The sequence below is a fragment of the Aphelocoma coerulescens genome, unplaced genomic scaffold (genome assembly GCF_041296385.1).
Source record: "Aphelocoma coerulescens isolate FSJ_1873_10779 unplaced genomic scaffold, UR_Acoe_1.0 HiC_scaffold_251, whole genome shotgun sequence".
Classification (NCBI taxonomy): Eukaryota; Metazoa; Chordata; class Aves; order Passeriformes; family Corvidae; genus Aphelocoma; species Aphelocoma coerulescens.
The window spans coordinates 93,788-117,390 of record NW_027183595.1 but is presented as its reverse complement, the minus strand read 5'-3'; the positions used below and the strand labels follow the sequence as shown (position 1 = coordinate 117,390).

Below are 23,603 nucleotides of genomic sequence, written 5' to 3'. Positions count from 1 at the left end.
CCCAAAACCTCCCCAAATCCTTTCTGAGACCCCCAAAACCTCCCCAAAACCCTTCTGAGACCCCCAAAACCTCCCCAAATCCCTTTTGAGACCCCCAAAACCTCCCCAAAACCTCTCTGAGACCCCCAAAACCTCCCCAAATCCCTTCTGAGATGCCCAAAACCCCTCTGAGACCCCCAAAACCTCCCCAAAACCCCTCTGAGACCCCCAAAACCTCCCCAAATCCCTTCTGAGACCCCCAAAACCTCCCCAAAACCCCTCTGAGACCCCCAAAACCTCCCCAAACCCCCCTGAAATCCCAATTTTTTTCCCCAAACCCCCCTGAAATCCCGTTTTTTTCCCCCAAACCCCCCTGAAATGGGGGTTTTGTGCCCCCCAGGGCCCCCCTCCGTGCAAGTGCTGCACCAACTGCCCCGAGGGCGCGTGCATCGGGGCCAGGGACCCCCCAAAACACCCCTGGGACCCCCAAAACCTCCCCAAACCCCCTGAAATCCCAATTTCGGACAGCCAGGACCTTCTGAGAGCCCCCAAAACCTCCCCAAACCCCTCTGAGACCCCCAAAACCTCCCCAAATCCCTTCTGAGACCCCCAAAACCTCCCCAAAACCTCTCTGAGACCCCCAAAACCTCCCCAAAACCCCTCTGAGACCCCCAAAACCTCCCCAAAACCCCCTGAAATCCCAATTTCAGACACTCAGGACCTTCTGAGACCCCCGAAACCTCCCCAAAACCTCTCTGAGACCCCCAAAACCTCCCCAAACCCCCCTGAAATCCCAATTTTTTTCCCCAAACCCCCCTGAAATCCCATTTTTTTTCCCCAAACCCCCCTGAAATCCCGTTTTTTTCCCCAAACCCCCCTGAAATCCCGTTTTTTTTCCCCCAACCCCCCCTGAAATGGGGGTTTTGTGCCCCCCAGGGCCCCCCTCCGTGCAAGTGGTGCACCAACTGCCCCGAGGGCGCGTGCATCGGGGCCGGGGGCAGCTGCCGCCGCGAGAACGATTGCCGCATCAACCAGCGCGAGATCTTCGCCCCCCAGAACTGCTCCGAGGCCTCGTGCGGGGCCCCCGACTGCCCCCGGTGCGCGGCCGCCGGGCGCTGCATGTGGACCCGGCAGTTCAAGAGGACGGGTCAGTGGGGAGGGGGCTCCGGGGGGGGTTTGGGGGGGATTTGGGGGGATTTGGGGCAGTTTGGGGGGGATTTGGGGGAGTTTGGGGGAGTTTAGGGGGTCTGGGGGAGTTTAGGCGGGATTTGGGGGAGCTTGGAGGGGGTCTGGGGGAGTTTAGGGGAGGATTTGGGGGGATTTGGGGGAGTTTAGGGGGGATTTGGGGGAGTTTAGGGGGGATTTGAGGGGGTTTGGGGGGGATTTGGGGCATTTTGGGGGGGTTTGGGGTGGTCCCCGGTGCACGGCCGCCGGGCGCTGCATGTGGACCCGGCAGTTCAAGAGGACGGGTCAGTGGGGAGGGGGCTGCTGGGGGACTTTGGGGGGGATTTGGGAGGGATTTGGGCAAGTTTAGGGGGGGTTTGGGGGAGTTTAGGGGGAATTTGGGGGGCAGTTTAGGGGGGATTTGGAAGGCTTAGGGGGGATTTGAGGGGGTCTGGGGGAGTTTAGGGGGGATTTGAGGGGGTCTGGGGGAGGTGGGAGGGAGTTTGGGGGGATTTAGGGGAGAGTTAGGGGGAGTTTAGGGGGGATTTGGGGGAGTTTAGGGGGGATTTGAGGGGAGTTTGGGGCATTTTGGGGGGGTTTGGGGTGGTCCCCGGTGCGCGGCCGCCGGGCGCTGCGTGTGGACCCGGCAGTTCAAGAGGACGGGTCAGTGGGGAGGGGGCTGCTGGGGGGCTTTGGGGGGGATTTGGGGGGGATTTGGGCAAGTTTAGGGGGGATTTGGGGGAGTTTGGGGGAGTTTAGGGGGAATTTGGGGGGCAGTTTAGGGGGGATTTGGAAGGCTTAGGGGGGATTTGAGGGGGTCTGGGGGAGTTTAGGGGGGATTTGAGGGGGTCTGGGAGAGGTGGGAAGGGGTTTGGGGGAATTTGGGGGGGAGTTAGGGGGAGTTTAGGGGGGATTTGAGGGGGTTTGGGGGGGATTTGGGGCATTTGGGGGGGTTTGGGGTGGTCCCCGGTGCGCGGCCGCCGGGCGCTGCGTGTGGACCCGGCAGTTCAAGAGGACGGGTCAGTGGGGAGGGGGCTCCTGGGGGGGATTTAGGGGGGATTTGGGGCAGTTTGGGGGGGATTTGGGGGGGTTTGGGGGGATTTGAGGGGGTCTGGGGGAGTTTAGGGGGGATTTGAGGGGGTCTGGGGGAGGTGGGAGGGAGTTTGGGGGGATTTGGGGGGGAGTTAGGGGGAGTTTAGGGGGGATTTGGGGGAGTTTAGGGGGGATTTGAGGGGAGTTTTGGGGGGATTTGGGGCAGTTTGGGGGGATTTAGGGGGTTTGGGGTGGTCCCCGGTGCGCGGCCGCCGGGCGCTGCGTGTGGACCCGGCAGTTCAAGAGGACGGGTCAGTGGGGAGGGGGCTCCTGGGGGGGTTTGGGGGAGTTTAGGGGGGATTTGGGGGGGTCTGGGGGAGTTTAGGGGGGATTTGGGGGGTTTGGGGGAGATTTCGGGGAGTTTAGGGGGGATTTTGGGGGAGTTTAGGGGGGGTTTGGAAGGGTTTGGGGGGATTTGAGGGGTCTGGGGGAGGTGGGAGGGGGTTTGGGGGGATTTGGGGGAGTTTAGGGGGAGATTTGGAGGCGTTTGGGGCTTTTGGGGGGTTTTAGGGGAGTTTAGGGGGGATTTGGGGGGTTTTAGGGGAGTTTAGGGGAGGATTTGGGGGGATTTGAGGAGATTTGGGAGAGGTGGGAGGGGGTTTGGGGGGGATTTGGGGGGGTCTGGAGGAGTTTAGGGGGGATTTGGGGGGTTTGGGGGGGATTTCAGGGGGTCTGGGGGGGATTTGGGGCTCTTTGGGGGAGTTTAGGGGGGGATTTGGGGTGGTCCCGGCAGTTCAAGGGGATGGGTGGGCAAAAAAATTTGGGGCTTTTCGGGGAATTTTGGGGGAGTTTGGGGGGATTTGGGGAGGATTTGGGGGGAATTTGGGGAAGGTTTGGGGAAGATTTGGGGGGGATCTGGGGAAGATTTGGGGGGATTTGGGGAAGGTTTGGGGGGGATTTGGGGAGGATTTGGGGGGATTTGGGGAAGGTTTGGGGAAGATTTGGGGGGGATTTGGGGAGGATTTGGGGGGATTTGAGGGGGATTTGGGGAAGGTTTGGGGGGATTTGGGGAGGATTTGGGGAAGGTTTGGGGGATTTGGGGAAGGTTTGGGGGGATTTGGGGAAGATCTGGGGAAGATTTGGGGGGATTTGGGGAAGGTTTGGGGGGATTTGGGGAGGATTTGGGGGGATTTGGGGAAGGTTTGGGGTCTTCAGGAGGGATCTGAGGAGATTTGGGGGGGATTTTGGGGGGGTTCCCGTCCCCTGGGGGAGCTCACCTGAGCCCAGGTGAGCCCTGAGCCGCCCTGAGCGGGAGTCTGGGCCCAGTAAGAACCAGTAAAACCCAGTGAGGCCAAACTGGGGGGGTTCCCCGCACCCATTACCTGTCCATACTCACCTGTGCCCTCACCTGTGCCCGCACCTGTGCCCAGGTGAGACGCGGCGCATCCTGAGCGTGAGTCTGGCACGAACTGGGGCCCAGTAAGAACCAGTAAAACCCAGTGAGGCCAAACTGGGGGGGCTCCCCGCACCCATTACCTGTCCATACTCACCTGTGCCCTCACCTGTGCCCTCACCTGTGCCCGCACCTGTGCCCAGGTGAGCCCAGAGCCGCCCTGAGCGGGAGTCTGGGCCCAGTAAGAACCAGTAAAACCCAGTGAGGCCAAACTGGGGGGGCTCCCTGTGCCCATTACCTGTGCCCGCTCACCTGTGCCCCCACCTGTGCCCACTCACCTGTGCCCGCTCACCTGTGCCCACTCACCTGTGCCGTCTGCCCCGTGCCCGCACCTGTGCCCAGGTGAGACGCGGCGCATCCTGAGCGTGAGTCTGTCACGAACTGGGGCCCAGTAAGAACCAGTAAAACCCAGTGAGGCCAAACTGGGGGGGCTCCCTGCGCCCGTTACCTGTCCATACTCACCTGTGCCCCCACCCGTGCCCGCACCTGTGCCCAGGTGAGGCGCGGCGCATCCTGAGCGTGAGTCTGGCACGAACTGGGGCCCAGTAAGAACCAGTAAAACCCAGTGAGGCCAAACTGGGGGGGTTCCCCGCGCCCATTACCTGTGCCAGCTCACCTGTGCCCGCTGCCCCGTGCCCTCACCTGAGCCCAGGTGAGCCCTGAGCCACCCTGAGCCTTCAGCCACTGGCCCGGGGGTGCTTTAGGGCCCAGTAAAACCCAGTAAAACCCAGTGAGGCCAAGCTGGGGGGGCTCCCTGCGCCCGTTACCTGTCCATACTCACCTGTGCCAGCTCACCTGTGCCCGCACCTGTGCCCAGGTGAGCCCTGAGCCACCCTGAGTGTGAGTCTGGGCCCAGTAAGAACCAGTAAAACCCAGTGAGGCCAAACTGGGGGGGCTCCCCGCACCCATTACCTGTCCATACTCACCTGTGCCCTCACCTGTGCCAGCTCACCTGTGCCCGCACCTGTGCCCGCACCTGTGCCCAGGTGAGCCCAGGTGAGGCCAGAGCCACCCTGAGCGTGAATCTGGGCCCAGTAAGACCCAGTAAAACCCAGTGAGGCCAAACTGGGGGGGTTCCCTGTGCCCATTACCTGTCCATACTCACCTGTGCCCTCACCTGTGCCCGCACCTGTGCCCAGGTGAGACGCGGCGCATCCTGAGCGTGAGTCTGGCACGAACTGGGGCCCAGTAAGAACCAGTAAAACCCAGTGAGGCCAAACTGGGGGGGCTCCCCGCACCCATTACCCGTGCCCGCTCACCTGTGCCAGCTCACCTGTGCCCGCACCTGTGCCCAGGTGAGCCCTGAGCCACCCTGAGCGGGAGTCTGGGCCCAGTAAGAACCAGTAAAACCCAGTGAGGCCAAACTGGGGGGGTTCCCTGTGCCCATTACCTGTGCCCGCTCACCTGTGCCCCCACCTGTGCCCTCACCTGTGCCCGCACCTGTGCCCAGGTGAGCCCAGAGCCACCCTGAGCCTTCAGCCACCGGCCTGGGGGTGCTTTAGGGCCCAGTAAGAACCAGTAAAACCCAGTGAGGCCAAGCTGGGGGGGCTCCCTGTGCCCATTACCTGTCCATACTCACCTGTGCCTGCTGCCCCGTGCCCGCACCTGTGCCCAGGTGAGCCCAGGTGAGCCCTGAGCCACCCTGAGCATGAGTCTGGGCCCAGTAAGAACCAGTAAAACCCAGTGAGGCCAAACTGGGGGGGCTCCCTGTGCCCATTACCTGTCCATACTCACCTGTGCCCTCACCTGTGCCCGCACCTGTGCCCGCACCTGTGCCCAGGTGAGCCCAGGTGAGGCCAGAGCCACCCTGAGCGTGAATCTGGGCCCAGTAAGACCCAGTAAAACCCAGTGAGGCCAAACTGGGGGGGCTCCCCGCACCCATTACCTGTCCATACTCACCTGTGCCCGCTGCCCCGTGCCCGCACCTGTGCCCAGGTGAGCCCTGAGCCACCCTGAGCGGGAGTCTGGGCCCAGTAAGAACCAGTAAAACCCAGTGAGGCCAGACTGGGGGGGTTCCCTGTGCCCATTACCTGTGCCCGCTCACCTGTGCCCCCACCTGTGCCCTCACCTGTGCCCTCACCTGTGCCCAGGTGAGCCCTGAGCCACCCTGAGCCTTCAGCCACCGGCCTGGGGGTGCTTTAGGGCCCAGTAAGAACCAGTAAAACCCAGTGAGGCCAAACTGGGGGGGCTCCCTGTGCCCATTACCTGTCCATACTCACCTGTGCCCGCTGCCCTGTGCCCGCACCTGTGCCCAGGTGAGCCCAGGTGAGCCCAGAGCCACCCTGAGCGTGAGTCTGGGCCCAGTAAGAACCAGTAAAACCCAGTGAGGCCAAACTGGGGGGGTTCCCCGCACCCATTACCCGTGCCCGCTCACCTGTGCCCGCTGCCCCGTGCCCGCACCTGTGCCCTCACCTGTGCCCGCACCTGTGCCCAGGTGAGCCCAGAGCCGCCCTGAGCGTGAATCTGGGCCCAGTAAGAACCAGTAAAACCCAATGAGGCCAAACTGGGGGGGCTCCCTGTGCCCGTTACCTGTCCATACTCACCTGTGCCCTCACCTGTGCCCTCACCTGTGCCCGCACCTGTGCCCGCACCTGTGCCCAGGTGAGCCCAGGTGAGGCCAGAGCCACCCTGAGCGTGAATCTGGGCCCAGTAAGACCCAGTAAAACCCAGTGAGGCCAAACTGGGGGGGTTCCCCGCACCCATTACCCGTGCCCGCTCACCTGTGCCAGCTCACCTGTGCCCGCACCTGTGCCCAGGTGAGACGCGGCGCATCCTGAGCGTGAGTCTGGCACGAACTGGGGCCCAGTAAGAACCAGTAAAACCCAGTGAGGCCAAACTGGGGGGGCTCCCCGCACCCATTACCCGTGCCCGCTCACCTGTGCCAGCTCACCCGTGCCCGCACCTGTGCCCAGGTGAGACGCGGCGCATCCTGAGCGTGCAGCCCACCTACGACTGGACGTGCTTCAGCCACTCGCTGCTGAACGTGTCGCCCATGCCCGTGGAGTCGGCGCCGCCGCTGCCGTGCCCCGCGCCGTGCCACCTGCACCGCACCTGCGGCGCCTGCCTGGCAGCGCCCGGCGCCGACGGCGGCTGGCAGCACTGCCTCTGGAGCCTGGCGCTCGGCCAGGTGAGGCGGCGGGGAGCGGGGGGTTGGGGGGGGTTGGGGGGGTTGGGGGGTTTTTGGGGATTTTTTGGGGATTTTTGGGGGATTTTTTGGGGATTTTTTGGGGAATTTTTTGGGATTTGGGGGATTTTTTGGGGGATTTTTTGCGGTTTGTTTGGGAATTTTTGGGGGAATTTTTTGGGGGTTTTTTGGGAATTTTTTAGGAATTTTTGAGGGATTTTTGGGGAATTTTTGGGGATTTTGGGGGTTTTTTGGGGGTTTTTTGGGCATTTTGGGGGGATTTTTTGGGGATTTTTTGGGGGTTTTTAGGGGTTTTTTGGGAATTTTTTAGGAATTTTTGAGGGATTTTTGGGGGATTTTTGGGGATTTTTTGGGAGTTTTTTGGGGATTTTTTTTGGATTTTTTTGGAATGTTTTGGGGAATTTGGGGGGTTTTTTGGGAGTTTTTTGGGAATTTTTTGAGGAGTTTTTGGGAATTTTTTGGGGAATTTTGGGGAGTTTTTTGGGGATTTTTTGAGGATTTTTTGGGGGATTTTTTGGGTCCTTTTTGGGCTTTTTTTGGTGTCTCTGTAGTTTTTGTCATTCTGGGATTTTTTGGGGTGTTTTGGGGCTTTTTTGGGTGTTTTGGGGCTTTTTTGGGGATTTTTGGGGGGGCTCTGTAGTTTATGTGATTCTGGGTTTTTTTGGGGGGGTTTTTTTTGGGGTGTTTTTGGGTTTATTTGGGACATTTTGGGGTCTCTGTAGTTTTTATGATTCTGGGGTTTTTTGGGGTTTTTTGGGGGGTTTTTTTTGGGGTGTTTTTGGGTTTATTTGGGACATTTTGGTGTCTCTGTAGTTATTGTGATTCTGGGTTTTTTGGGTTTTTTTGGGGTTTTTTTGGGGTTTATTTGGGGGTATTTTGGGGATTTTCTGTCGCTCTCCCAACTCGGCGGTTTTTGGGCTGGCGTTTGGGGCAATTGCCGGCGATTTCGGGGATCTTTAACCCCTTCTTTCCCCCCGCAGTGCCTCAGCCCCAGCTTCGCCCCCCTGCGCTGCCTGGCCGGGGGCTGCGGCCGCCTCCTCCCGGCGCCCTTTTGGGGCTCTCGGGGCCTTTTTGGGGCTCTTTGGGGAAATTTTCTGGGGCTTTTTTGGGGGGGCTTTTTTGGGAATTTTTTGGGAATTTTTTGAGGATTTTTTGGGAATTTTTTGGGGAATTTTGGGGATTTTTTGGTAGTTTTTAGGGGATTTTTTGGGTATTTTTGGGGGTTTTTTTGGAATTTTTTGGGAAATTTTGGGGGATTTTTGGGGCTCTTTTGGGATTTTTTGGGTGATTTTTTGGGGGATTTTTTGGGGATTTTTTTGGGGATTTTTTTTGGGTTTTTGGGGGATTTTTTGGGGGGATTTTTTGGGGATTTTTGGGGGTTTTTAGGCAGTTTTGGTGTTTTGAGGTTCCGGGGGTATTTTTGGGTGTTTTAGATGGGTTTTGGGGGTGTTTTGGGGTTTATTTGGGGACATTTTGGGATTTTCTGTCGCTCTCCCAACTCGGCGTTTTTTGGGCTGGCGTTTGGGGCAATTGCCGGCGATTTCGGGGATCTTTAACCCCTTCTTTCCCCCCGCAGTGCCTCAGCCCCAGCTTCGCCCCCCTGCGCTGCCTGGCCGGGGGCTGCGGCCGCCTCCTCCCGGCGCCCTTTTGGGGCTCTCGGGGCCTTTTTGGGGCTCTTTGGGGGAATTTTCTGGGGCTTTTTGGGGGCTTTTTTGGGAATTTTTTGAGGATTTTTTTGGGAATGTTTTGGGGAATTTTGGGGGTTTTTTGGGAGTTTTTTGGGAATTTTTTGAGGATTTTTTTGGAATTTTTTGGGAATTTTTTTGGAAATTTTTGGGATTTTTTGGGAGTTTTTTGGGGATTTTTTGAGGATTTTTTGGGAATGTTTTGGGGAATTTTGGGGATTTTTTGGGAGTTTTTGGGGGATTTTTTGAGGATTTTTTGGGAATGTTTTGGGAAATTTTGGGGGGTTTTGGGGAGTTTTTTGGGGGTTTTTTGAGGATTTTTTGGGAATTTTTTGGGATTTTTTTGGGGAATTTTTGGGAGTTTTTTGGGGATTTTTTGAGGATTTTTTGGGAATGTTTTGGGGAATTTGGGGGATTTTTTTGGGAGTTTTTTGGGAATTTTTTGAGGATTTTTTTGGGAATTTTTGGGGGAATTTTGGGGGTTTTTTGGGAGTTTTTTGGGCTGGCGTTTGGGGCAATTGCCGGCGATTTCGGGGATCTTTAACCCCTTCTTTCCCCCCGCAGTGCCTCAGCCCCAGCTTCGCCCCCCTGCGCTGCCTGGCCGGGGGCTGCGGCCGCCTCCTCCCGGCGCCCTTTTGGGGCTCTCGGGGCCTTTTTGGGGCTCTTTGGGGAAATTTTCTGGGGCTTTTTTGGGGGGCTTTTTTGGGAATTTTTTGAGAATTTTTTGGGGAATTTTTTGGAGTTTTTTGGGGATTTTTTGAGGATTTTTTGGGAATTTTTGGGGGATTTTTTGGGTATTTTTGGGGGTTTTTTTGGAATTTTTTGGGAAATTTTGGGGGATTTTTGGGGCTCTTTTGGGATTTTTTGGGGGATTTTTTTGGGTCCTTTTTGGGGATTTTTTTGGGTTTTTGGGGGATTTTTTGGGGTTTTTTTTGGAATTTTTTGGGAAATTTTGGGGCTCTTTTGGGATTTTTTGGGGATTTTTGGGGAATTTTTTGGGGAATTTTGGGGTTTTTTTTGGGAGGTTTTTGGGGATTTTTTTGGAGTTTTTTGGGGATTTGGGGGGGATTTTTTGAGGATTTTTTGGGAATTTTTTGGGCTTTTTTGGTGTCTCTGTAGTTATTGTGATTCTGGGTTTTTTGGTTTTTTTTTGGGGGTGTTTTGGGGTTTATTTGGGGGTATTTTGGGGCTCTCTGTCGCTCTCCCAACTCGGCGGTTTTTGGGCTGGCGTTTGGGGCAATTGCCGGCGATTTCGGGGATCTTTAACCCCTTCTTTCCCCCCGCAGTGCCTCAGCCCCAGCTTCGCCCCCCTGCGCTGCCTGGCCGGGGGCTGCGGCCGCCTCCTCCCGGCGCCCTTTTGGGGCTCTCGGGGCCTTTTTGGGGCTCTTTGAGGAAATTTTCTGGGGCTTTTTTGGGGGGGCTTTTTTGGGAATTTTTTGGGAATTTTTTGAGGATTTTTTGGGAATTTTTTTGGGAATTTTGGGGATTTTTTGGTAGTTTTTTGGGGATTTTTTGGGTATTTTTGGGGGTTTTTTTGGAATTTTTTGGGAAATTTTGGGGGATTTTTGGGGCTCTTTTGGGATTTTTTGGGTGATTTTTTGGGGGATTTTTTGGGGATTTTTTGGGGGATTTTTTTTGGGTTTTTGGGGGATTTTTTGGGGGGATTTTTTGGGGATTTTTGGGGGTTTTTAGGCAGTTTTGGTGTTTTGAGGTTCCGGGGGTATTTTTGGGTGTTTTAGATGGGTTTTGGGGGTGTTTTGGGGGGCTTTTTGGGGACATTTTGGGGCTCTCTGTCTCTCTCCCAACTCGGCGTTTTTTGGGCTGGCGTTTGGGGCAATTGCCGGCGATTTCGGGGATCTTTAACCCCTTCTTTCCCCCCGCAGTGCCTCAGCCCCAGCTTCGCCCCCCTGCGCTGCCTGGCCGGGGGCTGCGGCCGCCTCCTCCCGGCGCCCTTTTGGGGCTCTCGGGGCCTTTTTGGGGCTCTTTGGGGAAATTTTCTGGGGCTTTTTGGGGGCTTTTTTGGGAATTTTTTGAGGATTTTTTTGGGAATGTTTTGGGGAATTTTGGGGGTTTTTTGGGAGTTTTTTGGGAATTTTTTGAGGATTTTTTTGGAATTTTTTGGGAATTTTTTTGGAAATTTTTGGGATTTTTTGGGAGTTTTTTGGGGATTTTTTGAGGATTTTTTGGGAATGTTTTGGGGAATTTTGGGGATTTTTTGGGAGTTTTTGGGGGATTTTTTGAGGATTTTTTGGGAATGTTTTGGGAAATTTTGGGGGGTTTTGGGGAGTTTTTTGGGGGTTTTTTGAGGATTTTTTGGGAATTTTTTGGGATTTTTTTGGGGAATTTTTGGGAGTTTTTTGGGGATTTTTTGAGGATTTTTTGGGAATGTTTTGGGGAATTTGGGGGATTTTTTTGGGAGTTTTTTGGGAATTTTTTGAGGATTTTTTTGGGAATTTTTGGGGGAATTTTGGGGGTTTTTTGGGAGTTTTTTGGGCTGGCGTTTGGGGCAATTGCCGGCGATTTCGGGGATCTTTAACCCCTTCTTTCCCCCCGCAGTGCCTCAGCCCCAGCTTCGCCCCCCTGCGCTGCCTGGCCGGGGGCTGCGGCCGCCTCCTCCCGGCGCCCTTTTGGGGCTCTCGGGGCCTTTTTGGGGCTCTTTGGGGAAATTTTCTGGGGCTTTTTTGGGGGGCTTTTTTGGGAATTTTTTGAGAATTTTTTGGGGAATTTTTGGGAGTTTTTTGGGGATTTTTTGAGGATTTTTTGGGAATTTTTGGGGGATTTTTTGGGTATTTTTGGGGGTTTTTTTGGAATTTTTTGGGAAATTTTGGGGGATTTTTGGGGCTCTTTTGGGATTTTTTGGGGGATTTTTTTGGGTCCTTTTTGGGGATTTTTTTGGGTTTTTGGGGGATTTTTTGGGGTTTTTTTTGGAATTTTTTGGGAAATTTTGGGGCTCTTTTGGGATTTTTTGGGGATTTTTGGGGAATTTTTTGGGGAATTTTGGGGTTTTTTTTGGGAGGTTTTTGGGGATTTTTTTGGAGTTTTTTGGGGATTTGGGGGGGATTTTTTGAGGATTTTTTGGGAATTTTTTGGGCTTTTTTGGTGTCTCTGTAGTTATTGTGATTCTGGGTTTTTTGGGTTTTTTTGGGGTTTTTTTGGGGTTTATTTGGGGGTATTTTGGGGATTTTCTGTCGCTCTCCCAACTCCGGGGTTTTTGGGCTGGCGTTTGGGGCAATTGCCGGCGATTTCGGGGATCTTTAACCCCTTCTTTCCCCCCGCAGTGCCTCAGCCCCAGCTTCGCCCCCCTGCGCTGCCTGGCCGGGGGCTGCGGCCGCCTCCTCCCGGCGCCCTTTTGGGGCTCTCGGGGCCTTTTTGGGGCTCTTTGGGGAAATTTTCTGGGGCTTTTTTGGGGGGGCTTTTTTGGGAATTTTTTGGGAATTTTTTGAGGATTTTTTGGGAATTTTTTGGGGAATTTTGGGGATTTTTTGGTAGTTTTTAGGGGATTTTTTGGGTATTTTTGGGGGTTTTTTTGGAATTTTTTGGGAAATTTTGGGGGATTTTTGGGGCTCTTTTGGGATTTTTTGGGTGATTTTTTGGGGGATTTTTTGGGGATTTTTTTGGGGATTTTTTTTGGGTTTTTGGGGGATTTTTTGGGGGGATTTTTTGGGGATTTTTGGGGGTTTTTAGGCAGTTTTGGTGTTTTGAGGTTCCGGGGGTATTTTTGGGTGTTTTAGATGGGTTTTGGGGGTGTTTTGGGGTTTATTTGGGGACATTTTGGGATTTTCTGTCGCTCTCCCAACTCGGCGTTTTTTGGGCTGGCGTTTGGGGCAATTGCCGGCGATTTCGGGGATCTTTAACCCCTTCTTTCCCCCCGCAGTGCCTCAGCCCCAGCTTCGCCCCCCTGCGCTGCCTGGCCGGGGGCTGCGGCCGCCTCCTCCCGGCGCCCTTTTGGGGCTCTCGGGGCCTTTTTGGGGCTCTTTGGGGAAATTTTCTGGGGCTTTTTTGGGGGGGCTTTTTTGGGAATTTTTTGGGAATTTTTTGAGGATTTTTTGGGAATTTTTTGGGGAATTTTGGGGATTTTTTGGTAGTTTTTAGGGGATTTTTTGGGTATTTTTGGGGGTTTTTTTGGAATTTTTTGGGAAATTTTGGGGGATTTTTGGGGCTCTTTTGGGATTTTTTGGGTGATTTTTTGGGGGATTTTTTGGGGATTTTTTTGGGGATTTTTTTTGGGTTTTTGGGGGATTTTTTGGGGGGATTTTTTGGGGATTTTTGGGGGTTTTTAGGCAGTTTTGGTGTTTTGAGGTTCCGGGGGTATTTTTGGGTGTTTTAGATGGGTTTTGGGGGTGTTTTGGGGTTTATTTGGGGACATTTTGGGGATTTTCTGTCTCTCTCCCAACTCGGCGTTTTTTGGGCTGGCGTTTGGGGCAATTGCCGGCGATTTCGGGGATCTTTAACCCCTTCTTTCCCCCCGCAGTGCCTCAGCCCCAGCTTCGCCCCCCTGCGCTGCCTGGCCGGGGGCTGCGGCCGCCTCCTCCGCGGTGGGGGAGGGGTCGGCGCCTCCGGCACCCCCCCCGCAGGTGGGGGAGGGGTCCCGGGGGTCTCCCCCGCCGGTGGGGGAGGGGTCCCCGAGCGCTGCCCCCCCCCCGACTGCGCCGGGGCCTCCCAGTGCTCCCAGTGCCTGCGGCGGCCCCGCTGCGGGTGGTGCGCCCGGGGGGGGCACAACGGGGGCGGCCGCTGCCTCGAGGGGGGGCTCAGCGGCCCCCGGCACGGTGAGAATTTGGGGAGGGGGGCTCGGGGTCCCTTGGGGGGGGCGGGGGGCTTCGGTTTGGGGGGGGGTTTGGGGGGGGGTTTGGGGTCGGGGGGCTTCGGTTTGGGGGGGGTTGGGGGGGGTTTAGAGGGGTTTGGGGGGATTTTGGGGTCAGGGGGCTTCGGTTTTGGGGGGGTTTGGGGGGGTTTGGGGTCGGGGGGCTTCGGTTTGGGGGGGGTTGGGGGGGTTTAGAGGGGTTTGGGGGGATTTTGGGGTCAGGGGGCTTCGGTTTTGGGGGGGTTTGGGGGGGTTTGGGGTCGGGGGGCTTCGGTTTGGGGGGGGTTGGGGGGGTTTAGAGGGGTTTGGGGGGATTTTGGGGTCAGGGGGCTTTGGTTTTGGGGGGGTTTGGGGGGGTTTGGAGTCGGGGGGCTTCGGTTTGGGGGGGGTTTAAAGGGGTTTGGGGTCGGGGGGCTTCGGTTTGGGGGATTTGGGGGGGTTTAGAGGGGTTTGGGGGGGATTTGGGTCGGGGGGCTTCGGTTCAGGGGGAATTTGGGGGGGTTTGGGGTCGGGGGCTTCGGTTGGGGGGGGTTTGGGGTCAGGGGGCTTCGGTTTGGGGGGGGTTGGGGGAGTTTGGGGTCGGGGGGCTTCGGTTTGGGGGGGGTTTGGGGTCGGGGGGCTTCGGTTCAGGGGGAATTTGGGGGGGTTTGGGGTCGGGGGCTTCGGTTGGGGGGGGTTTGGGGTCAGGGGGCTTCGGTTTGAGGGGGGTTGGGGGGGTTTGGGGTCGGGGGCTTCGGTTTGGGGGGGGTTTGGGGTCGGGGGGCTTCGGTTTGGGGGGGGTTGGGGGGGTTTGGGGTCGGGGGGCTTCGGTTTGGGGGGGGTTTGGGGTCGGGGGGCTTCGGTTCAGGGGGAATTTGGGGGGGTTTGGGGTCGGGGGCTTCGGTTGGGGGGGGTTGGGGGGGTTTGGGGTCGGGGGCTTCGGTTGGGGGGGGTTGGGGGGGTTTGGGGTCGGGGGGCTTCGGTTTGGGGAGGTTTGGGGGGGTTTTAAGGGGTTTGGGGGGATTTTGGGGTCGGGGGGCTTCGGTTTGGGGGGGTTTTGGGGGGTTTGGGGTCGGGGGCTTCGGTTTGGGGGGGTTTGGGGGGGTTTGGGGTCGGGGGGCTTCGGTTTGGGGGGGTTTGGGGTCGGGGGCTTCGGTTTGGGGTCGGGGGGCTTCATTTTGGGGGGGATTGGGGGGGTTTAGAGGGGTTTGGGGGGGATTTGGGGTCGGGGGGCTTCGGTTTGGGGGGGGTTTAAAGGGGTTTGGGGGAATTTGGGGTCGGGGGGCTTCGGTTTGGGGGGGTTTTGGGGGGTTTGGGGTCGGGGGCTTCGGTTTGGGGGGGTTTGGGGGGATTTAAAGGGGCTTTGGGGAGGGATTTGGGTCGGGGGGCTTCGGTTTGGGGGGGGTTTGGGGGGTTTAAAGAGATTTGGGGGGGATTTGAGGCGGGGGGCTTCGGTTTGGGTGGCGGGGAGTGGATTTTGGGGGGAATTTGGGGGGTTTTGGGGCCGTTTTTTGGGGGAATTTCTCCTTTTTTCACTATTTCGTGATTTTTTTTTCATTTTTGGGTGGAATTTTTGGGAATTTGGGGAATTCCGGGCTCACTTCCGGGTTACCTGTGCCAGGTGTGCCCCACACCTGCGGTGCCAGGGGGGGTCTGGCCCTTCCTGGGGGGGGTTTTGGGGCCGTTTTTTGGGGGAATTTCCCGTTTTTTTCACTATTTCGTGATATTTTTTTTCATTTTTGGGTGGAATTTGGGGAATTTGGGGAATTCCGGGCTCACTTCCAGATCACCTGTGCCAGGTGTGACCCACAGGTGTGCCCAGGTGTGCCCCACACCTGTGGCGCCAGGGGGGTCTGGCCCTTCCTGGGGGGGTTTTGGGGCCATTTTTTGGGGGAATTTCTCCTTTTTTTCGCTATTTCGTGATTTTTTTTTCATTTTTGGGTGGAATTTTTGGGAATTTGGGGAATTCTGGGCTCACTTCCGGGTTACCTGTGCCAGGTGTGCCCCCCAGGTGTGCCAGGTGTGACCCAGGCCTGCGGCGCCGGGGGGGTCTGGGCCTTCCTGGGGGGGGTTTTGGGGCCGTTTTTTGGGGGAATTTCCTGTTTTTTTCACTATTTCGTGATTTTTTTTTCATTTTTGGGTGGAATTTGGGGAATTTGGGGAATTCCGGGCTCAACTTCCGGGTTACCTGTGCCAGGTGTGACCCAGGCCTGCGGCGCCGGGGGGGTCTGGGCCTTCCTGAGCTGCCCCCCCGAGGACGAGTGCGAGAACGGGCACCACACGTGCGGCCCCAGCCAGGTGTGCCGGGACCTGCCCGACGGCTTCAGCTGCACCTGCCGGGCCGGCTACGCTGCCGACAGGTGAGGGGGCACCTGGGGGGGAGGGGACACACCTGGGGGGGAGGGGACAGGTGAGGGAGGCACCTGGGGGGGGGGGGAAAGGTGAGGGAGGCACCTGGGGGGGAGGGGACAGGTGAGGGGGGCACCTGGGGGGGAGGGGAAAGGTGAGGGACACACCTGGGGGGGAGGGGACACATCTGGGGGGGGCTGGGACACACCTGGGGGGGAGGGGACAGGTGAGGGACGCACCTGGGGGGGTGAGGGACACACCTAGGGGGGAGGGGAAAGGTGAGGGAGGCACCTGGGGGGGAGGGGAAAGGTGAGGGACACACCTGGGGGGGAGGGGACACATCTGGGGGGGGCTGGGACACACCTGGGGGGGAGGGGACAGGTGAGGGACGCACCTGGGGGGGTGAGGGACACACCTAGGGGGGAGGGGAAAGGTGAGGGAGGCACCTGGGGGGGGATGGGAAAGGTGAGGGACACACCTGGGGGGGGAGGGGACACACCTGGGGGGGAGGGGACAGGTGAGGGGGGCACCTGGGGGGAGGGGACAGGTGAGGGACACACCTGGGGGGGAGGGGAAAGGTGAGGGACGCACCTGGGGGGGAGGGGACACACCTGGGGGGGAGGGGAAAGGTGAGGGGGGCACCTGGGGGGGAGGGGACAGGTGAGGGGGCACCTGGGGGGGAGGGGAAAGGTGAGGGGGGCACCTGGGGGGGAGGGGACAGGTGAGGGACACACCTGGGGGGGAGGGGACAGGTGAGGGAGGCACCTGGGGGGGAGGGGAAAGGTGAGGGAGGCACCTGGGGGGGAGGGGAAAGGTGAGGGACACACCTGGGGGGGAGGGGACACATCTGGGGGGGGCTGGGACACACCTGGGGGGGAGGGGACACATCTGGGGGGGGCTGGGACACACCTGGGGGGGAGGGGACAGGTGAGGGACACACCTGGGGGGGTGAGGGACACACCTAGGGGGGAGGGGAAAGGTGAGGGAGGCACCTGGGGGGGGATGGGAAAGGTGAGGGACACACCTGGGGGGGGAGGGGACACATCTGGGGGGGAGGGGACAGGTGAGGGACGCACCTGGGGGGGTGAGGGACACACCTGGGGGGCAGGGGAAAGGTGAGGGAGGCACCTGGGGGGAGGGGAAAGGTGAGGGACACACCTGGGGGGGAGGGGAAAGGTGAGGGACGCACCTGGGGGGGAGGGGAAAGGTGAGGGGGGCACCTGGGGGGGAGGGGAAAGGTGAGGGACACACCTGGGGGGGAGGGGAAAGGTGAGGGAGGCACCTGGGGGGGAGGGGAAAGGTGAGGGGGGCACCTGGGGGGGAGGGGACAGGTGAGGGAGGCACCTGGGGGGGAGGGGACACATCTGGGGGGGGAGGGACACACCTGGGGGGGAGGGGAAAGGTGAGGGGGGCACCTGGGGGGAGGGGAAAGGTGAGGGGGGCACCTGGGGGGGAGGGGACAGGTGAGGGACACACCTGGGGGGGAGGGGAAAGGTGAGGGGGGCACCTGGGGGGGAGGGGACACATCTGGGGGGGTGAGGGACACACCTGGGGGGGAGGGGAAAGGTGAGGGACACACCTGGGGGGGAGGGGAAAGGTGAGGGACACACCTGGGGGGGCTGGGACACACCTGGGGGGGGCTGGGACACATCCAAGGTGTGCCCAGGTGTGCCTGAGCCAACCCAGGTGTGCCCAGGTGTGTCTGAGCTCACTCAAGTGTGCCCCAGGTGTGCCCCAGGTGTGCCCAGGTGTGCTCTAGATTAAGGATAGGGATCTCAGGTGTGCCCACGTGTGTCTGAGCTCACTCAGGTGTGCCCCAGGTGTGCCCAGGTGTGCTCTAGATTAAGGATAGGGATCTCAGGTGTGCCCCCAGGTGCCCCCAGGTGCCCCCAGGTGCCCCCAGGTAACGGGTCGGTGCCGTTTCCCAGCCGCACAGGTGAGTGCCGCCCCGTGTGCCGCCAGGGCTGTGCCAACGGCACCTGCCTGGAGCCCGACAGGTGTGCCCAGGTGTGCCCAGGTGTGCCTGAGCCAACTGAGGTGTGCCCCAGGTGTGCCCAGGTGTGCCCAGGTGTGCTCTAGATTAAGGATAGGGATCTCAGGTGCCCCCAGGTGCCCCCAGGTGCCCCCAGGTGCCCCCAGGTGCCCCCAGGTAACGGGTCGGTGCCGTTTCCCAGCCGCACAGGTGAGTGCCGCCCCGTGTGCCGCCAGGGCTGTGCCAACGGCACCTGCCTGGAGCCCGACAGGTGCCGCTGCCACTTCGGCTTCGTGGGCGCCGACTGCGCCGTGCCCTGCGCCTGCAACGGGCACAGCGACTGCGCCGGGCCCGGCGCCAGGGACACCTGCCTCAGGTGCATGAACAACACCCAGGTGAGCACGGGGGGGCTACGGGGGGCTACGGGGGGCTATGGGGAGCTCACCTGGCCACCAGGTGGGCTCTGGGGGGCTCTGGGGGGCTCAGGTGGGTACCAGGGGGGCTACGGGGGGCTATGGGGGGCTCACCTGGCCACCAGGTGGGGTCTGGGGGGCTATAGGGGGGCTATGGGGGGCTCACCTGGCCACCAGGTGGGGTCTGGGGGGCTACGGGGGGCTATGGGGGGCTCACCTGGGCACCAGGGGGGCTAGGGGGGGCTACGGGGGGCTAGGGGGGGCTCAGGTGGGCTATGGGGGGCTCACCTGGCCACCAGGTGGGCTAGGGGGGGATACGGTGGTCTATGGGGGGCTATGGTGGGCTCAGGGGGGCTGTGGGGAGCTCACCTGGCCACCAGGTGGGGTCTGCGGGGCTCAGGTGGGCTATGGGGGGCTCAGGTGGGCTCAGGGGGGTCCCCTGGCCACCAGGTGAGGTCCTGGGGGGTGGGACGGAGGTGGGAGGGGCGTGGGTGAGCCAGGGCAGGGCTCACCTGAGCTCACCTGAGCTCACCTGGGCTCTCTTTTGTGGCCTCCTGGGCTCACCTGAGCTCACCTGGGATCAGCTGAGCTCACCTGAGCTCCCTTCTCTATCTCCTGGGCTCACCTGAGCTCCCTTTTGTGATCTCGTGAGCTCACCTGGGCTCACCTGGGTTCCCTTTTGTGACCTCCTGAGCTCACCTGGGCTCCCCTGGCCTCACCTGGGCTCCCTTTTGTGATCTCCTGAGCTCACCTGGGCTCACCTGGGCTCCCCTTGGTGACCTCCTGAGCTCACCTGGCCTCACCTGGGCTCCCCTTGGTGACCTCCTGAGCTCACCTGGGTTCACCTGGGCTCCCCTTGGTGACCTCCTGAGCTCACCTGGGCTCACCTGGGTTCCCTTTTGTGACCTCCTGAGCTCACCTGAGCTCACCTGAGCTCACCTGAGCTCCCCTTGGTGACCTCCTGAGCTCACCTGGCCTCACCTGGGCTCCCCTTGGTGACCTCCTGAGCTCACCTGAGCTCACCTGGGCTCCCTTTTGTGACCTCCTGAGCTCACCTGAGCTCACTTGGGCTCCCCTTGGTGACCTCCTGAGCTCACCTGAGCTCACCTGGGTTCCCTTTTGTGATCTCCTGAGCTCACCTGGGCTCACCTGGCCTCACCTGGGCTCACCTGGGCTCCCCTTGGTGACCTCCTGAGCTCACCTGGCCTCACCTGGGCTCCCTTTTGTGACCTTCTGAGCTCACCTGGGCTCACCTGGGCTCACCTGGGCTCACCTGGGCTCTCTTTTGTAACCTCCTGGGCTCACCTGAGCTCACCCGAGCTCACCTGGGCTTACCTGTGTTCCCTTTTGTGACCACCTGAGCTCACCTGGGCTCCCCTTGGTGACCTCCTGAGCTCACCTGAGCTCACCTGGGTTCCCTTTTGTGACCTCCTGAGCTCACCTGGGCTCACCTGGGCTCACCTGGGCTCCCCTTGGTGACCTTCTGAGCTCACCTGAGCTCACCTGGGCTCACCTGGGTTCTCTTTGTGACCTCCTGAGCTCACCTGAGCTCACCTGAGCTCACCCGAGCTCACCTGAGCTCACCTGGGCTCACCTGGGTTCCCTTTTGTGACCACCTGGGCTCACCTGGGCTCCCCTTGGTGACCTTCTGAGCTCACCTGGGCTCACCTGGGCTCACCTGGGCTCCCCTTGGTGACCTCCTGAGCTCACCTGGGCTCACCTGAGCTCACCTGGGTTCTCTTTTGTGACCACCTGGGCTCACCTGGGCTCCCCTTGGTGACCTCCTGAGCTCCCCTGAGCTCACCTGGGTTCCCTTTTGTGACCTCCTGAGCTCACCTGAGCTCACCTGAGCTCACCTGGGCTCACCTGGGCTCCCCTTGGTGACCTCCTGAGCTCACCTGGGCTCACCTGGGCTCCCTTTTGTGACCTTCTGAGCTCACCTGGGCTCACCTGGGCTCACCTGGGCTCACCTGGGCTCTCTTTTGTAACCTCCTGGGCTCACCTGAGCTCACCCGAGCTCACCTGGGCTTACCTGTGTTCCCTTTTGTGACCACCTGAGCTCACCTGGGCTCCCCTTGGTGACCTCCTGAGCTCACCTGAGCTCACCTGGGCTCACCTGGGTTCTCTTTGTGACCTCCTGAGCTCACCTGAGCTCACCTGGGCTCACCTGGGCTCCCCTGGGCTCCCCTTGGTGACCCTCTCAGCTCATCTGGGCTCACCTGGGTTCCCTTTTGTGACCTCCTGAGCTCACCTGGGCTCACCTGGGCTCCCCTTGGTGACCTTTTGAGCTCACCTGGGCTCACCTGAGCTCACCTGGGCTCACCTGGGTTCCCTTTTGTGACCACCTGGGCTCACCTGGGTTCCCTTTTGTGACCACCTGGGCTCACCTGGGCTCACCTGGGCTCCCCTTGGTGACCTCCTGAGCTCACCTGGGCTCACCTGGGTTCCCTTTTGTGACCACCTGAGCTCACCTGGGTTCCCTTTTGTGACCTCCTGAGCTCACCTGGGCTCACCTGGGCTCACCTGAGCTCCCCTCGGTGACCCCGCGCCCTCACCTGCGCAGGGCCCGCAGTGCCAGCGCTGCCGCCCGCTGTTCGTGGGCTCGGCGCTGGGGGGGGGCACCTGCCTGCCCTGCCGCTCCTTCTGCCGCCACCGCGCCGACGTCTGCGTCAGCCGCGCCGAGCTGGAGCGGCACCGCGGCGACCCCCGCAGGTACCCCCTGGAGCCGCACCTGGTGAGCGCCGGGGGGCGGGGACGCACCTGGGGGGCGCGGGGACGCACCTGGGGGGCGTGGGGACGCACCTGGGGGGCACGAGGACGCACCTGGGCACAGCTGGGCACAGCTGGGGGGGGCGGGGATTCACCTGGGCACAGCTGGGGATATCTGGGGGGGCGGGGACTCACCTGGGGACACCTGGGAGGGGGCGGGGGCGCACCTGGGGGGCGTGGGGACGCACCTGGGCACAGCTGGGCACAGCTGGGAGGGGGTGGGGACGCACCTGGGCACAGCTGGGAGGGGGTGGGGACGCACCTGGGGACAGCTGGGAGGGGCAGGGACTCCCCTGGGGGGGCAGGGACTCACCTGGGGACACCTGGGGACACACCTGGGGATACCTGGGGGGGTAGGGACACACCTGGGCACAGCTGGGGACACACCTGGGGATACCTGGGGGGGTGGGGACACACCTGGGCACAGCTGGGCACAGCTGGGAGGAGCAGGGACTCACCTGGGCACAGCTGGGAGGGGGCGAGACACACCTGGGGGCGTGGGGACACACCTGGGCACAGCTGGGAGGGGGTGTGGACGCACCTGGGGGGGCTGGGGACACACCTGGGCACAGCTGGGGGTACCTGGGGGGGCGGGGACTCACCTGGGCACAGCTGGGTGGGGGCAGGACACACCTGGGGGGGCTGGGGACACACCTGGGCAGAGCTGGGCACAGCTGGGGGGGCGGGGACGCACCTGGGGGGCGTGGGGACTCACCTGGGCACAGCTGGGCACAGCTGGGAGGGGCAGGGACTCACCTGGGCACACCTGGGCACAGCTGGGAGGGGGTGGGGACGCACCTGGGGACAGCTGGGAGGGGGTGGGGACGCACCTGCGGGGCGTGGGGACGCACCTGGGCACAGCTGGGCACAGCTGGGAGGGGCAGGGACTCACCTGGGCACACCTGGGAGGGGCAGGGACACACCTGGGCACAGCTGGGCACGCCTGAGAGTTACCTGGGGAACCTGGGCACACCTGGGAGGGGCAGGGAGTCACCTGGGGAGCCGGGGGGTTGGGAACTCAACTGGGCACACCTGGGCACACACCTGGGAGTTACCTGGGCACACACCTGGGAGCTACCTGGGCACACCTGGGAGTTACCTGGGCACACCTGGGCGTTACATGGGCACACTGGGGAGCTGCCTGGGCATACCTGGGAGTTACCTGGGCACACCTGGGAGTTACCTGGGCATACCTGGGAGTTACCTGGGCACACCTGGGAGTTAAAAGGGCACACCTGGGAGTTACCTGGGCACACCTGGGCATTACCTGGGCACACCTGGGAGTTACATGGGCACACCTGGGAGTTACCTGGGCACACCTGGGCGTTACCTGGGCACACCTGGGAGTTACCTGGGCACACCTGGGAGTTACATGGGCACACCTGGAAGTTACATGGGCACACCTGGGAGATACCTGGGCACACCTGGGAGTTAAATGGGCACACCGGGGAGTTATCTGGGCACACCTGGGAGTTATCTGGGCACACACCTGGGCACACCTGGGAGTTAACCTGGGCACACTTGGGAGTTACATGGGCACACCTGGGCGTTACATGGGCACACCTGGGCACACCTGGGAGTTACCTGGGCACACCTGGGAGTCATCTGGGCATACACCGGGGCACACCTGGGAGTTACCTGGGCACACCTGGGAGTTAACCTGGGCACACCTGGGAGTTACATGGGCACACCTGGGAGTTAGATGGGCACACCTGGGAGTTACCTGGGCACACCTGGAAGTTACATGGGCACACCTGGGAGATACCTGGGCACACCTGGGAGTTAAATGGGCACACCGGGGAGTTTCCTGGGCACACCTGGAAGTTACATGGGCACACCTGGGAGTTACCTGGGCACACCTGGGCGTTAGCTGGGCACACCTGGGAGTCTCCTGGGCACACCTGGGCGTTACCTGGGCACACTTGGGAGTCTCCTGGGCACACCTGGGAGCTGCCTGGGCATACACGTGGGCACACACCTGGGCACACCTGGGAGCTGCCTGGGCACACCTGGGAGTTACATGGGCACACCTGGGCGTTACCTGGGCACACCTGGGAGCTGCCTGGGCACACCTGGGAGTTACATGGGCACACCTGGGCGTTAGATGGGCATACACGTGGGCACACACCTGGGCACACCTGGGAGTTAAGTGGGCACACCTGGGAGTTAAATGGGCACACCTGGGAGTTTCCTGGGCACACCTGGGAGTTTCCTGGGCACACCTGGGAGTTAACCTGGGCACACCTGGGAGTTTCCTGGGCACACCTGGGAGTTACATGGGCACACCTGGGCGTTACCTGGGCACACCTGGGCACACACCTGAGCGCGGCGGGCGCCCCCGTCAGATCCCCACGTGGGTGGCCGAGGGCCCGGGCGAGGCGCAGGCCGTGTGCGTGGGCTGCCAGAACAACAGCGTGGGCGAGCGCTGCGACTCCTGCCGGCCCGGGTACTTCATGCTGGATGGCACCTGCACCAGGTGAGTGCCACCTGCGCCAGGTGAGTGCCACCTGTGCCAGGGGTGAGACCCCTGCCGGCCCGGGTACTTCATGCTGGATGGCACCTGCACCAGGTGAGTGCCACCTGCGCCAGGTGAGTGCCACCTGCGCCAGGTGAGACACTGTGCCAGGTGTGATACCTGTGCCAGGTGAGTGCCACCTGTGCCAGGTGAGACACTGTGCCAGGGGTGAGACCCCTGCCGGCCCGGGTACTTCATGCTGGATGGCACCTGCACCAGGTGAGTGCCACCTGCGCCGGGTGAGTGATACCTGTGCCAGGTGAGTGATACCTGTGCCAGGTGTGAGTGGTACCTGTGCCAGGTGAGGCACTGTGCCAGGGGTGAGTGAGACACTGTGCCAGGGGTGA

At 60.3% G+C, this 23,603-nt stretch overlaps 1 protein-coding gene across 1 annotated transcript; it reads left to right on the top strand.

Annotated features, from left to right (window-relative positions):
- The first annotated feature begins 357 nt into the window (after window positions 1-357).
- Window positions 358-23,275, top strand: LOC138101359 (multiple epidermal growth factor-like domains protein 8). The gene is made up of 10 exons (XM_068999156.1): window positions 358-396; window positions 916-1,126; window positions 6,541-6,755; window positions 7,754-7,816; window positions 12,930-13,224; window positions 15,436-15,598; window positions 17,516-17,584; window positions 17,717-17,954; window positions 20,536-20,706; window positions 23,087-23,275. Exons 1-10 carry the CDS (start codon window positions 358-360, stop codon window positions 23,219-23,221), a joined length of 1,599 nt encoding a protein of 532 aa, XP_068855257.1. The 3' UTR covers window positions 23,222-23,275.
- The last annotated feature ends 328 nt before the right edge of the window (window positions 23,276-23,603 follow it).

Bases quoted from the DNA above. Each gene is read 5' to 3' on its own strand.
- LOC138101359 (XM_068999156.1), top strand. From the start codon at position 358: ATGGGGGTTTTGTGCCCCCCAGGGCCCCCCTCCGTGCAA. The intron at 397-915 runs GTGCTGCACCAA...TGTGCCCCCCAG, and splicing joins CAGGGCCCCCCTCCGTGCAA to GGCCCCCCTCCGTGCAAGTG. The intron at 20,707-23,086 runs GTGAGCGCCGGG...CGCCCCCGTCAG, and splicing joins ACCCCCTGGAGCCGCACCTG to ATCCCCACGTGGGTGGCCGA.